General features: G+C 42.3%; 1 protein-coding gene and 1 pseudogene across 1 annotated transcript; both read right to left on the bottom strand.

Moving 5' to 3' along the window:
- Nucleotides 1-1,400: 1,400 nt before the first annotated feature.
- Nucleotides 1,401-4,031, bottom strand: LOC139411708 (major histocompatibility complex class I-related gene protein-like). The gene is made up of 2 exons (XM_071158366.1): nt 3,911-4,031; nt 1,401-2,559 (listed from the first exon to the last, which is right to left on the bottom strand). The coding sequence occupies exons 1-2, from the start codon at nt 3,990-3,992 to the stop codon at nt 1,538-1,540; spliced, it is 1,104 nt and encodes a 367-aa protein (XP_071014467.1). The 5' UTR covers nt 3,993-4,031; the 3' UTR covers nt 1,401-1,537.
- Nucleotides 4,032-14,272: 10,241 nt separating this feature from the next.
- LOC139412258 (major histocompatibility complex class I-related gene protein-like) lies at nt 14,273-15,970 on the bottom strand (annotated as a pseudogene).
- Nucleotides 15,971-16,171: the final 201 nt, after the last annotated feature.

Here is a 16,171-nt window from a genome sequence, read left to right as displayed (position 1 = left end):
ATGAACAATACTTTATTTGGAAAAGGGTAGGCAGCACTAATTGTGAATCATTTCAGAATGATAAATGGCATTTACTTTTTATTAGTCATTAGTCTCCAAGACAAATACAATTCTGCCTTTTTTCTTCCTTCAGGATATTTAATGGTTGGCTCCCGAGTGGCGCAGCTGTCTAAGGAACTGCATCTCAGCGCAAGAGGTGTCACTATAGTACCTGGTTAGAATCCAGGCTCTATCACATTCAACCCTGATTGGGAGTCCTATAGGGCGGTGCATAATTGGCCCAGTGTTGTTTGTGTTTGGCCGGAGTAGGCTGTCAGTGTAAATAAGAATTTGTTCTTTACTGACTTAACTCTTTAAATAAAGCATACAATAATTGATAAGACACTGGAGTATGCAGACCTGGGGAATTTAATTGGCACCCTATTCCCTACATAGTGCGCTATGGACTCTGGTTAAAAGTAGTGCACTATGTAGGGAATAGGGTGCTATTTGGAGGTATACGATATTGACGTTTGTTTATATGTAAAATAGCAAGACCGGATTTTATTTCAAAATGTGTAATGGAGACATAGGCTTTGCAGCCTTTTGATGTATCATTGGGTGTTCAATACAAAATAACAGTTAATTCAACTTGATCTTATATTCAGAAGCTATGTTTTACGTTGTGGCCCAAGCTTGAAGTGGAAATGTAGGCTTGTATATTTGACTGGGGAAAAGTAGCACTAAAAAAATGTTTAGAACGAGCGGTGTGCATATTGTAAAAAAAAGAAGAAGACTTTTCATGGCCCTGAACATGATCAAACAGATTCATTCCCCAATAAAGCTGTTCTATCAAAAAACTGTTTCGGTGTTTAAAATTCATACAACATTCACCTTAGTTTAATACTCATGCCAGTCTTAAACTGGAGAGAAATTGTGTCAGATATCTCTCCCTTCCACCTTGATAAACAAGTTCCTGAGAGAAGTTACGGTATACTTGATATTGTTTAAATGAATGTCGTAGTTAACATGAATCAATCCATTAATCGATTAGGCTACATGTTACTGTCTGTAATAAAGGTATTATTGTGCAGTAATGATGAACAAACACTACATGCAATACAACACAGAGACACTGTAAAGACATTCCAATAATAAACAGACCTCATACACATGATCACATGATTCTCCTTCTGGGTAAGATACTGGATATCAGCTGATACAGCACAGATATAGAGAACATTCTGAAATTAATGAATAGTCATGATTAGAAATTACAGATTACATAACACATATAACTACCAGATTATGTTTGTTAATGAGCAGCATGCCAAACCAGCCTATAAAAAGTATAAATGCAGATCTAGACTAATAATGGCCAGGTATTTGTTCTTGTCAACAGTCTCCACAAACTGATCCTTTGTTGAGGGGAAGGAAATATTGACTGACCATAATCATTCATACGTTTTGTTTCTGCCCTCAAATGTGCTCTGGCAGTCATATTTTCATTGTGAATTGAGCTGAATTGACAAAGCTGCATCAGTGTCCCAAAAATGTATCAGGTCTCAGAATCTGAAGAAAGGTTAATTTCCTCTGACACTGTTGCATCAACGTTGGCAAGTTTAGACTGTGAGGCAGTGTTACTCCACCTCCTTTTGACACAAATGAAAATGCTGAATAGAATAACAACCAGCAGCATCACCAGTAGAGCTGAGAGGGTGGATAGGTAAACTCTCTCTGCCCCAGACTCCCAACTGACATCCAGCTTGTTGTCCAGACTGAGGTGAGAGGCAGTACAGGTGTAGTTATGTCTCTTCTTTAGCTCCTCAGTACTGACCTCCAGACGCTTCCTCAACTGGTAGGTCCCGTCTCCACTAGGCAGAACCTCCCCTCCTGTCAGATCCTGTTCTCCCACTGGCTGGCCGTCTCTCAGCAGGGTCAGGTTGATGTGGCGAGGGTAGAAACCAAACGCCAGGCAGCTCACCTGAAACCCTCCAGAAACCTCTTTCTTTATCAACCTGAGTCTGGGAGGAACTTTACGCATCACAACGTTCTTCTCTCTCTTCAGGATTTTTTTCAGTGATTTTATACAAATAGGAAGGTAAACATTCTCATAAAGTGTTCTTTCATATGCTTGCCTCATCCCATCCCATCCTAGTAGTAGTTTCCCAGCATCGTACGTAAAATGTGTCATGTTGTAATATAATGTTCGATCTGTATAAATGGCATTGAACACATCCTTAAACATGACCAAGGCTGGTTCTCCATTGTCCAACATCTCACAGCCAGTTAATTTTTGCTGAATTTGAACACCTTCCGTGAGATTAAAGTGGTGCTTTAGTTCAACTGATCTGTCTTTCATGCTCTGGTATATTACTCCAAATATATAAGCTCCGTCCTGAGCTTCATCGTCCTTGTTTTTGTCTGTGATACGTTGTCCCCTGTTGACAGACTGTTTGTCATTGGAGTCATAGTAAGCCACTTGAACATCGTCCAACATTAACACAACCGTAAACTCAGGGAAAGGCGTCTCTCCGGTGATGTATGTTGCAAGTGCCCACAGAGAATGTGATCCTGATCCTGGGAGAGAAGTGAAATTATACACAATTGTGGACATTTGACATTTTATAAGATAAAATGGAAACATAGATTGTTTTACCTGAGCATAACCCACTAATTAGCCTAATCTGTTATTTTTTATTTTGTTGTCATGGAGGACTGATTGGGCTCATTGCTTCTCGTTGAGAAAGAAAAACGAGATGGTAATTTTCCATTAAGAAAATAAAAGCCCCACTGGTGGTCTTCTTAAATTAAACTAGTTTATGACGTTTGGAGCATAATACCACAGGGGAGTTTAGAAGGGAGGAACTCAAACGTTCATTCCAAAGGTTGGGATCCGCAGCTGTTGTTGGAGCGCATTTTCACTGGCTGTCTACTGGGGCATATTCTCACATTTCAGTTGACTGCATTCAGTTGTGCAACTGACTAGGGCTGCGTTTCAAACTCATAAAAGACACCCTCGTCCACTTGCCTTATGCCCTTTCGGGAATCCCCGCAGCCATATTTGTCGTCGGTCCAAACGATTAGCCAAGCAAGGGACGTTTGCAACATAAGCCCCTCAGCCCTCGTTTTTAATGGAGTTTGCGAGTGTACAATTATGTTCACTTTGAAGCCTTTATAAACCCCATAATTCAATTCACAATGTTTGTACATCTGCTAAGAAAAGTCAGCAAAAACGTAAAACCTCAACGTCAATATGGAGTCAACATACAAATGTAAGTAAAAACAAATGTAAATAAGTCAGAAATTGTGCTACTAATGCACATGACGGCACAAACACATCTCCTAAAAGTAATGATGTTTTTGTTCGGTCAGCTTTTGGAAATTGGAGAAATAACGTTAGTTAGCTAATTAATTTGATAGCGATCATACATTAGGCATAATAATAATTATATAATTAATAATTATATAGTAAATTTAAGTACTAAAATCATAATTGACTGTAGTGCATATAAAGCACCCACAAGCTACATGTGGCTGAAAACACAACGTGGGATGAACGAGTGACGAATTTCCGAGCAAGGGAGGGAATGATTTTTAAATGGACTTGCCCGGAAATCCGTCACTCGTTCATCCCGGGATGATTGCCCCTTGCCCTGCAAGTGTATACCCGTCAGAAGTCATGATACGTCATCAGAAGTGTCCACTTAATTTGAGGGCACAGGGGATAGGCCGTGTCTTTCAAGTGTTTGGAATGCAGCCAAGAAGAAATAGAGAGCAGCAGTGTGATTCGCATCATCAATGCGCCATTTAGCCTAGATATCAATATAGTCGGCACACTACTCCCCAACCCTGTAAACAGTTATGGACATTTTACATTGTCTGACATAATAAATCATTAAATGAGTAAGCGACAAAGTTAAACCCTTACCTGCGTTGACAATGGTGTAAAATGAAAAAACAAACAAAAAGACAGACAGTTTGTCCATGATTTTGATAGTGTAGCCTCGCATAGCAAAAAGTGAGTCTGTCAGATTTTCCTTTCCACTTAGCCGATTGCGTAGCAAGAATTGAGTCTGTCAGACTTTCTCTTTCACTTAGCCAACTGCCAATGGCGACCCGTCATTCAGGGCAGGTGGGGCAGAGCAATAGGCTTGCCTGTTTTGCATGTTCTTTTGGCATTAATGTCCCATATCAGTGTCACATATCAGTTTGCAAACAATGTAAAAAATATATATATTTTAAATATAGAAATACAGGCTTGCCTGTATAAATATACATAACAAATTCTTATTTACAATGACGGCCTAGGAACAGTGGGTTAACTGCCTTGTTCAGTGGCAGAACGACAGATTTTTACCTTGTCAGCTCGGGGATTCGATCTTGCAACCTTTCAGTTACTAGTCCAACGTTCTAACCACTAGGGTACATCACAGAGCATTGCGCTCAGTGTTCTGTCACTCATGGGGATACTACGTCACCGAAAAGTCTTAAGGGTAGACCTCGAAAACTTTAGCCCCTTGGATGCTACCATAGAGTTACATTAGATGTGCCCATCCAAGAAGGCTCAAGGTCATTGGCCACAGATAAAATTACGTCAAATCACGTTATATCTACAGTAGCTTTGATTGGACTGATCATGTCAACATCATACTTTCAAAATCTTAGCTAGTAGTCATGAATCAAGTCGACAATCTACTGGCAAATCCTTTTTAATCCTTGTCATATGAAGAGAATTAATGAAGAGAAATTATAGATAAAGCGTATCGGTGCTCATTGGCCATTGTACATAAACATTACACAAGTTTGAAATCACTAATTCAACCATGAGTGGTTTGGAAGAAATCAGTGACAGTGGATGTGTGGTCCCAAATCTGGGATTAAGTTCTTTCCCAATTTTAAAATGATAAACATTCAACATTGGCCATGCTGTCAAAACAACTGTTAACTCGGAACTGCGAAAACCTGACTTCAGTGAGTTCAAGACAACTGGGAAGTCAGGAATAAATGAGCTAAGACTGTGAAAATACGTTTTGAACGGTCATCCAACTCGGAATTGTAAATCTGGCCTCTTTCTAGAGCTACGACCTGAAGATCAATGACGTCATCATGATTCAACATAGTTTTTTTCAGAGTTCCCAGTTGTCTTGAAAGCATCATCAATCCAGAGAATGTCGGACTTTGATGACAACATTTGCTCACGAAGGGCCGCCGCGCCACCTTCCTGTTCAAGTGAGAACAGCAAAACAAGGTGAGTCCAAAAATGCATGTTATGGTGCTGCATAAATGATGTAATATGGCAGGGATATATGTATACTGTCGCTAAGAAAGTAATACTAAGTGTATGTTGTGTAGTAAGATGTTAGTAGGCCATGTGCCTCACCCTAATCATTTGGTCTATTTATCCCTCTTAATTTTGCCTACTGTTCTGACTTGGTGGTGCACATCTAGCCTATAACCTGTTTTAGAGAAATGTAATCATTGAATATTGTAAAAGCTTTCATTGTCTGCTTATTTATCATACGGTTCTGACTTGGTGTAGAGGGAAAACACTGTAAGAACCGCCCATGTTCTGAATTCTGTCGCTGTACATTTCAAAAGTGCTGAACAAATAGTTATATTGATCACGTCCGTCCTAGCTCGCTCATTAATGTCCTAATCACTATTACGGATTGCCTCTTATCCGCTTATGCCATAGTTTGTACATCTCAATACTCATTAGAAACCATATTTGTTTAAACAAGTCAGCCGTATCAGCCATGTTTTTTAAAATCCAGTAAATGAGGCTGAATGAACTGCTTTGCTGCCGGATAAGACTCCGCTGATGGCCAGGTGTAGCAATGGTAAGATGTTGAGACAGCTTCATGGAGGCCCTAACTGTTTGTGGGCACCGTTTGTCACCGTTATAGTTTAATTCATGTATTGTTAAGTGTTGTGTTGTGTAGTGGCATTGCTGGCATGCATCCCACTTATTATTAGTTTTGCCCCATCAAGATTTACATGCTAAAATCGCCACTGCCAACTGCAGAGCAAGAAGTGAGTCTGAAAGACTTTCCCTTTCACTTAGCCAACTGAGTAGCATATTTTTTGTAGAGCTTGCATGCTTGTTGTCAAAGATATTTATAACTAACCCATGATTGTTCATTTGTGTCTTCTTCTTCTTCTATGGTATATTGATGATCACAATTGAATGTGCATTCTGCCACCTACAATACAGGATGAAAACAGGATTCCCAAAAAAACTGAACTACCAAAAAACTACCCAAAAATAAATAAACTAAACAACTTTTCTGTTAATATAACTATATGAAACAGATCTGATCCCTACACAGGCTCAAGGGGTACCTGGGAGGGCGGGTCTTCCGGCTCCAGTACCCCTTGTAAGTGCCAAAAACTTTTCTGCCTCAGCCACAATAATGTAAATTTTCTTCAACTTCTTTGAGACTTGTGCTGTACAGTATATAACTGTGGCAATGAACGCCACAAAGTCCACCTTTTAACACAAAGAGTATCTTTTGTCTGACAGCAAACATTTACTACAGGCTGTATTCTATCCAATACCATATCTTCACTAGCATCTGACAGTGAATCTCAACACAGGAGATTTGGTTGACCAAACTTTTGCCACCCCTACTACCTCCTTCACCTTTACAGGGCACTCCAGGAACTCAGGATCATGATCCCCACCACAATAGCAACACCGTCGTCCTTCTACACACCGTTCTTCTATATACTCTGTTCGTCTGCACACACTTGAAACACGGCAAAATCCTTTAAAGTCCTTACACTGCAGTGGTTTGGGGACGAAAGCTCTTACGGTGTATCTTACATAACCAAGCTTCACATGGGTAGGGATGTGCTGTTTATCAACAAACAACAGTACCGACTTTCTTCTTTTTCTCCATTCACCCATTGGGTCAGACGCCGGGCACCAACCACACCAGGAATTCTCTTCATGTATTCAACCTGAACATCCGTCGTCACCGCTGAGATGACTCCTTTGACGGGTGCTCTATTCCCAAGTTCAAAACAAAACTTCTGTTGTCTGGATTCTTTTGAGACCCACTGCAATCTTCCTCTGCTCATCAGAAATACAATTTAACAAAATAAGACCACTCCTGGTCACTCTGACAGACTCCACATTTCCAAGCGCATACTTCACCATTTTTGACACCTCTAATGGGTTTCCCACATATGAATCCTTGCTCAATAAACGCATCCCAACAAGCGATTCATTATAATTTACACACACATCCTCCACTACAATTTTAGACCATTTTCTTTTTGCTCCAGTTTTCGATACTACTGTAGTCCATTCAGAACATTCCTCTTCACCAAATTTACTCCACACGTTGCCTAAATCATACTCTACATCCACTTCCCCCATCTTTCCTCCTACGATCGTTCATCTGTGTTGTTTACAGTGGGAGCAAATGGAGCATACTGGGCAGAACAAGCAAAGCCAAGCACGAGCTAGCGAGATCCTATTGGCACGTTGTAGCATGTGTTTGCATATTTCCGTGAGGGAAGGTCTCCTCCGTGAAGTGCGCATGTGCACAAGCTCAATTCGACCTTGCACTCCTAAACACATTTTTCTGAAACTTTGTCAAAGCGTCAAGTCTATAAAATTTAATGCACTGTGTTTGTAACATATTCTAGTTTGGGGAACATACAAATTTATTGAGATCAGATGTTTTATTGATGAGGAAATGTGCAGAATGTCAGCCCAGTTTCACCTAGTTCCATCCTCTCTCACTACCTGCAACTTTCTTATTTTGTATGTAACTTTCTGACAGGCTAGACGCTGTGTTGCATATTGCTGCCTTTCACAGGTTTTGGTGTGGATTGCACATTTTGGTCACAAAAAAGAAATAAAAAATACAAGGAAAAGGGAAATAGGAAAATATTGAATTGCACCACCATCTAACCTGCAGTTATACAGTGTCCCCAAAACACCACCCCATCCCACAACTTTGGCCCTAAACGATCCTACACCAGGCCATCGGCCTGTTATGATGTAACCCATTCTCTCAACTTCCTGTAGATCTCTGCACTGATATCTCTCACATCCAAATACTTCTCTGCTGCTGTAACTACCACATCTATCTGCTGTGACTTCCACTCCATCATTACAGTGCAGATGATCCCTATAGCTATAAACTCAAGAAATCCAATCTTACTGAAACTCATTCTCTCAGGATCTCTCTCTTCAGGCCTACTCACAGGGAATCACCCAGTCAACTCACTCACCCTTGGTCTATCCTCTGCTCTCTTCACTGCCTCAGCATAGGACACATTCTGTCCCACTCAAACTCTGGCAATCTCAACCTGTCTCTCTCACTTCAGGTCCTCAGCTGCATGAGCACCCCCACAGTTGACACACAGATTGTTCTCTTTCGCAACTGTCCACTCCCTCTGCCAATGCCCTCCTGGACATTTCTCACAGCGTGGTGATCTCCCTTCTACACACTGCTGCAACACGTCCTTGACACGAAAAACATCAGTGGATTATAAACATAGGTCCTCACAGAATAGAAAATATAACCTAACCTGACCTTATAAGGTAAAAACGCTGTGTCAAAGCTCAGCCCCACTTCTCAAAACTTTCACTGAATCGACCATTCCCAGTTTGTCCTTTAACCAGCGCGACACAACGTATGGGTCGGCCAAAAGTATTACTCCTACCGGTCCAAAATCATGTCTGGTAGAATTCTCAGGACAAACGTTGGAACTCTCCAATACACCTGCCGCCGCAGGTAGGTCCCCTTGATCCTGGGCTGGCTCAAGGAGAGCATGAAGACCAATAAGTCATATTTGTTGGTGTGTATTAGGAAGACTGTTACGAATCCCTTTTGGCCCGACAGTCTAGGGGGGATGGTAATGAGACCGGTAACATAACTCATGCAAATTCTAATTGTGACAAAGTAAAAGTGTGAACGAAATAACCAGGACAACTGAAATCTACCGTCAAACTCAGGGTTTATTAATAAACACACGGTAATGGGGGGAGCAGGAAAAGGGGCTGAGCTGGACCCAAGGAAAGAAACAATAAGTATTCAAAAACACCCCTAAGCTAGACTAGCCTACTTTAACAACAGCTAACTAACTAACCAAAAATACAGTGGGTGGTCCGCCCAGTTCTAACTAGTGTATTTAACAAAGTCTACCTACGGGTAGTGTATGCCCATGGGCGACTTGTCTTGGTTCCCCCTTTTCCCACCAGCAAACAAACAAACACCATAACCAAAAACAATACTCACAGGTGATGACAAAGTGCTATGGAGGTGCTCAAACAACAGAGAGGTCAATAAACAAAGAGAGAGTGAAACAGAGAGACCTACAGACATGGCATTTACAGAGAGATTGAGCTCTAGAGCAAACAACTGACAGAGTTTTTAAACCAAGGGAAAGGAACTGTGATAGGGTAGGAAACAGGAGGAGGTGTATCTTCTGATAGATGATTGTATTGGTGACTGATTGGGGAGTGATGATTTTCACCTGTGAGGGGAGAAGGAGAGGAAAGAAACACACACACAGGATACACACACAGGATACTTGTATCCGTAACAAAGACGAAGGTATGTAAATCAAGAGGCAGGAGATGAATCTCTGATCTTAACGGTACCATTCTTTCCCTTTCTTGTCATAGCGCGTCCTTCCGGTCTCCGACCCACAGCTGGACTTGCTCTCACTACCATATTTGGTGCTGAGAAAACTTTCTTCTTCTTCTATGGTATTATGGCTGTCTGCAAACAAACGTTAGAAGTGAATCTTCTTCTTTGAGGTTTTATGGCAGACTACAACCTACTGCTCTATTGCCGACACCTACTGTACGGGGTGGGGAAACAAACATGTTCCATTGTGGGAAAGTTAGGGGAAAACACAGACATCATACAAAATAAAATTAAAAATAAAAACATCCCACTTCAGTCACAATTCAAATCACATCCCTACACCGGCTCGGGGGCCTTCATCGACAGGATTCCTTGTAGTGCCTCTGTGGAAAGTCCATGAGTCCCAAAAAACTTTCAGCCGCACACAACGGTGCCTATTTTCTCAGATTCCCTCTCTGTTTGCGCTGTGCAGTTGATAACCAATGCAATAAACACTACCATGTCCACCTTCTTTACATGCAACAGGTCAGGACCCCTCTGTTGACAAGAAACATTCTCTGGTGTCTCTTCTCCTACTACCATTACTTCTTCAACTTCACTCCTTTCTTCCACTCTTCTCACCACCTCAGTATAGGAGACATGCTGGACAGCCCTTATTCTCACCACCTCAGGACAGGAGACATGCTGGACAGCCCTTATTCTCACCACCTCAGGATAGGAGACATGCTGGACAACCCTTATTCTCACCACCTCAGGATAGGAGACATGCTGGACAGCCCTTATTCTCACCACCTCAGGACAGGAGACATGCTGGACAGCCCTTATTCTCACCACCTCAGGATAGGAGACATGCTGGACAGCCCTTATTCTCCCCACCTCAGGACAGGAGACATGCTGGACAGCCCTTATTCTCACCACCTCAGGACAGGAGACATGCTGGACAGCCCTCATTCTCACCACCTCAGGATAGGAGACATGCTGGACAGCCCTTATTCTCACCACCTCAGGACAGGAGACATGCTGGACAGCCCTTATTCTCACCACCTCAGGATAAGAGACATGCTGGACAGCCCTTATTCTCCCCACCTCAGGACAGGAGACATGCTGGACAGCCCTTATTCTCACCACCTCAGGACAGGAGACATGCTGGACAGCCCTTATTCTCACCACCTCAGGATAGGAGACATGCTGGACAGCCCTTATTCTCACCACCTCAGGATAGGAGATATGCTGGACAGCCCTTATTCTCCCCACCTCAGGACAGGAGACATGCTGGACAGCCCTTATTCTCACCACCTCAGGATAGGAGACATGCTGGACAGCCCTTATTCTCACCACCTCAGGACAGGAGACATGCTGGACAGCCCTTATTCTCACCACCTCAGGACAGGAGACATGCTGGACAGCCCTTATTCTCACCACCTCAGGACAGGAGACATGCTGGACAGCCCTCATTCTCACCACCTCAGGACAGGAGACATGCTGGACAGCCCTTATTCTTGCCACCTCCGTCTCCTTCATCCTATCAGGACACTTCAGGAATTCAGGCTCATGTTCACCACCACAATTGCAGCATTTAGACTCAGCTGGCATACGGTACTCCTCCCATCTACATACACTTGACACATGGCCAAATCATTTGCATTTATTACACTGCACAGGTTTAGGCATGAAGGCTCTCACACGGTATCTTGTAAAACCCAAATACACCAGAGAAGGGAGAGACTTCTCCTTATATACTTCCATTAATTTGTTCAACTGGTACCGGGGAACCTACAGACAAATCTTGTGAGGCCTGTGGGCGTCCTTGAGCCAAACAACAGACATGTACATATTAGTGTGTAGTCCAAACGGTTTGGACGCTACAGACAGAAGTTGGCAGATCGGCTGTAGCGACTTCAGATGAGGGGGACAGACCTCATGGCTTGGTTTTTGCTCTGACATGCACTGTCAACTGAGGGACCTTATAGAGACAGGTGTGTGCCTTTCCAAATCATCTCTAATCAATTGAATTTACCACAGGTGGACTCCAACCAAGTTGTGGAAACATCTCAAGGATGATCAATGGAAACAGGATGCACCTGGCCTCAATTTTGAGTCTCATAGCAAAGGGTCTGAATACATATGTAAATAAGGTATTTCTGTTTTTTTAATTTTTTTATCCAGTTGCACAAATGTCTAAAAACCTGTTTTTGCTTTGTCATTATCGAGTATTGTGTGTAGATGAATGAGGAAAAAAATGTATTTAATCCATTTAGAGTAAGGCACCAGATTACCTTTGTTAATGCTCAGGATGCCAAACCAGCATGTATAATAAACTTAGGAAAAAAAGAAACGTCCCTTTTTCAGGACCCTGTCTTTCAAAGATAATTCGTAAAATCCAAATAACTTCACAGATCTTCATTGTAAAGGGTTTAAACAGTTTCCCATGCTTGTTCAATGTACCATAAACAATTAATGAACAAGCACCTGTGGAACGGTCGTTAAGACACTAACAGCTTACAGACGGTAGGCAATTAAGATCACAGTTATGAACTTAGGACGCTAAGGAGGCATTTCTACTGACTCTGAAAACCACCCAAAGAAAGATGCCCAGGATCCCTGCTCCTCTGAGTGAACGTGCCTTAGGCATGTTGCAAGGAGGCATGAGGACTGCAGATGTAGACAGGGCAATAAATTGCAATGTCCGTACTGTGAGATGCCAAAGACAGCGCTACATGGAGACAGGATGGACAGCTGATCGTCCTCGCAGTGGCACACGTGTAACAACACCTGCACAGGATCGGTACATCAGAACATCACACCTGCGGGACAGGTACAGGATGGCAACAACAACTGCCCGAGTTACACCAGGAACGCACAATCCCTCCATCAGTGCTCAGACTGTCGCAATAGGCTGAGATAGGCTGGACTGGAGGCTTGTAGGCCTGTTGTAAGGCAGGTCCTCACCAGACATCACTGGCAACAACGTTGCCTATGGGCACAATCCCACCGTCGCTGGACCAGACAGGACTGGCAGAAAGTGCTCTTCACTGACTAGTCGCGGTTTTGTCTCATCAGGGGTGATGGTCGGATTCGCGTTTATCATCGAAGGAATGAGCGTTACGACGAGGCCTGTACTCTGGAGCGGGATTGATTTGGAGGTGGAGGGTCCGTCATGGTCTGGGGCGGTGTATCACAGCATCATCGGACTGAGCTTGTTGTCATTGCAGGCAATCTCAACGCTGTGCGTTACAGGGAAGACATCCTCCTCCCTCATGTGGTACCCTTCCTGTAGGCTCATCCTGACATGACCCTCCAGCATGACAATGCCACCAGCCATACTGCTCATTCTGTGCGTGATATCCTGCAAGACAGGAATGTCAGTGTTCTGCCATGGCCAGCGAAGAGCCCGGATCTCAATCCCATTGAGCACATCTGGGACCTGTTGGATCAGAGAGTGAGGGCTAGGGCCATTCCCCTCAGAAATGTCCTGGAACTTGCAGGTGCCTTGGTGGAAGAGTGGGGTAACATCTCACAGCAAGAACTGGCAAATCTGGTGCAGTCCATGAGGAGGAGATGCACTGCAGTACTTAATGCAGCTGGTGGCCACACCAGATACTGACTGTTACTTTTGATTTTGACCCCCCCCTTGTTCAGGGACATTTTATTCCATTTATGTTGGTCACATGTCTGTGGAACTTTTTCAGTTTATGTTTCAGTTGTTGAATCTTATGTTCATACAATAATGTACGCATGTTAAGTTTGCTGAAAATAAACGCAGTTGACAGTGAGAGGACGTTTATTTTTTTGCTGATTTATATAAATGCAGATTTGGACGAATGCCCAGATATTTATAGTTGTCAACAGTCTCCACAAACTGAACCTTTATAGTAATTTGTTGAGGGGCAGGGAAATCGACCGACAATAACAAAATCTTTTGCACATTTTGTGTCAGCAATACAGATGTAGGATCTTCATTTGATCACCCTGTTTCAGGTGAAGGATTGAGGTTAAAAAGTATTCTAAAAGTTGTATTTTCCACTTTGAAATTTCAGACTTCCTTGACGAAAACTGTATCAACCCCTTCAAAAGTAATCCACATAATAAGTATCATTTGCTGTTGCTGCAGCATTGTTTTCCTGCTGTAGCAAACTGGCTCAAATTAAGATCCTTCATCTGTAATACTGCAATAACAATAATAATAATAGTGTGGGCAGTCATTTTATTGGTCTGAGAATCTGAAGACTTGTTCATTTCTTCTGACACTTTTGCATCAAAGTTGGCAAATTGTGACAATGTCTACGAGGCAGTGCATCTCCACCTCCTTTTGACACAAAGGAAAATGCCAAATAGCATAACAATCAGCACCATCACCAGTAGAGCTGAGAGGGTGGATAGGTGTAACCTCTCCCTAACATAAAACAGTTTAATTGTTTATGATGCATACAACATTCACCTTAGATTAATCCTCATGCCAGTCTTAAACTGGAGTGAAATAGAGGGTCAGATTTCTTCCTTCCAGAGTGATAAACAAGTTCCTGAGAGAAGTTAAGGTATATAATTAACATGAATTAATGACATAGTTAACATGAATCAATGCAGTAATACATTCGGCTATATTTTATTGTCTATAATAAAGGTATTATTGTACAGCCTGGGGGTAACATACACTACATACAATACCACAAAGAGACACTGTAAAGTTTTTCCAATAATAAACAGACCTCATACACATGATCACATGATTCTCCTTCTGGTTAAGATACTGGATATCAGCTAATACAGAACTTATATAGAGTGCATTGTGAAATTAATGAATAGTCATGATTAGAAATGACAAATGACATAATGAATTAACTACCATATTAAATTAATGCCCCAATATTTGTTTTTGTCAACAGTCTCCCCAAACTGATCCTTTACAGTCCTTTGTTGAGGGGAAGGGAAGACTGACTGACAATAGCAGAATAATTCACACTTGCCCTCATAGGTGCACTGGCAGTCATATTTTGATTGTGAATTGAGCTGAACTGACAAAGCTACATCAGTGTCCCAACATTTTATTAGGTCTCAGAATCTGAAGAAAGGTTCATTTCCTCTCACGCTTTTGCATCAATGTTGACAAGTTTCAGATGGGAGGCAGTGCACCTCCACCTCCTTTTGACACAAATGAAAATAGATAGAATAAGAATCAGCATCATCACCAGTAGAACTGAGAGGGTGGATAGGTGAACTCTCTCTGCCCCAGACTCCCAACTGACATCCAGCTTGTTGTCCAGACTGAGGTGAGAGGCAGTACAGGTGTAGTTGTGTCTCTTCTTTAGCTCCTCAGTACTGACCTCCAGACTCTTCCTCAGCTGGTAGTTCCCATCTCCACTAGGCAGCACCTCCCCCCCTGTCAGCTCCTGTTCTCCCACTGGCTGGCCGTCTCTCAGCAGGGTCAGGTTGATGTGGCGAGGATAGAAACCAAACGCCAGGCAGCTCACCTGAAACCCTCCAGAAACCTCTTTCTTTATCAACCTGAGTCTGGGAGGAACTTTACTCATCACAACGTTCTTCTCTCTCTTCAGGATTGTCTTCAGTGTTCTGATGCAAATGGGAAGTAAATAGTTCTATAAATATTCTCAAATAGTGCTTTTTCATATGCTTGCCTCATCCCATAATATCCTAGAAGTAGTGTCCCAGAATCGTATATAAAATGTGTCATGCTGTTATATATCGCATGATCTACAAAAATGCCATTAAAAGTCTCCTTAAACATGATCAGGGCTGGTTCACCATTGTCCAACATCTCACATCCAGACATTCTTTGCTGAACCTGAACACCTTCCGTGAGATTCAAGTGGTGCTTTAGGTGAAAGGATCTCTCTTTCATGCTCTGGTATATAATTCCAAATACATAACCTCCGTCCTGAGCTAGGTCATCATGTATTTTGTCTGAGGTGTTATGTCCCTTGTAGATGAAGTGTTTCATGTTGGAGTCATAGTAAGCCACTTGAACGTCATCCAACATCACCACAACCGTAAACTCAGGGAAAGGCGTCTCTCCACTTATATATGTTGCAAGTGCCCACAGAGAATGTGATCCTGAACCTGGAGAGGAGTTATATTATACAGTTATGGACATTTTACATTTTATAACATAACAAACCATTAAATGAGTTTGATAGTAAGTAAGTAGTCAAATCTACCTGCATTGCCAATGGTGAAAAACGAAATAAAAAACAAGACAGACAGTTTTCCCATTTGAGTGTTCACTATTTTCCAATAGCCTCGCGTAGCAGGTTTCTAGCTTTCAAGTGAGTCTGACAGACTTTTCCTTTCGCTTAGCAAAATAAGGTAAGGTACTTTAAAGTTGTTGAACGAGTCAAACAAGTATAGGTCAAACAAGTGGAGGAGGGAATTCAAACCGATATGCACTGAGAATGGAATGAGGAAGAGACTGTACAAGCAGAGGGAGTGTTGTTGCCGTGGCAAATATCAGCAGTGCACATACTGTGTTGTGTTGAGGTGTGCATAGTGCAAATGCACAATGGTGCAGATCAGTATTTGAGGTCATTGATGACAAGGTGCAGTAATCAGCCCAATGCAAAGTC

This window comes from Oncorhynchus clarkii, chromosome 6 (genome assembly GCF_045791955.1).
Source record: "Oncorhynchus clarkii lewisi isolate Uvic-CL-2024 chromosome 6, UVic_Ocla_1.0, whole genome shotgun sequence".
NCBI lineage: Eukaryota > Metazoa > Chordata > Actinopteri > Salmoniformes > Salmonidae > Oncorhynchus > Oncorhynchus clarkii.
The sequence above is the reverse complement of the archived record's forward strand: the minus strand, read 5'-3'. Positions and strand labels throughout refer to the sequence as shown.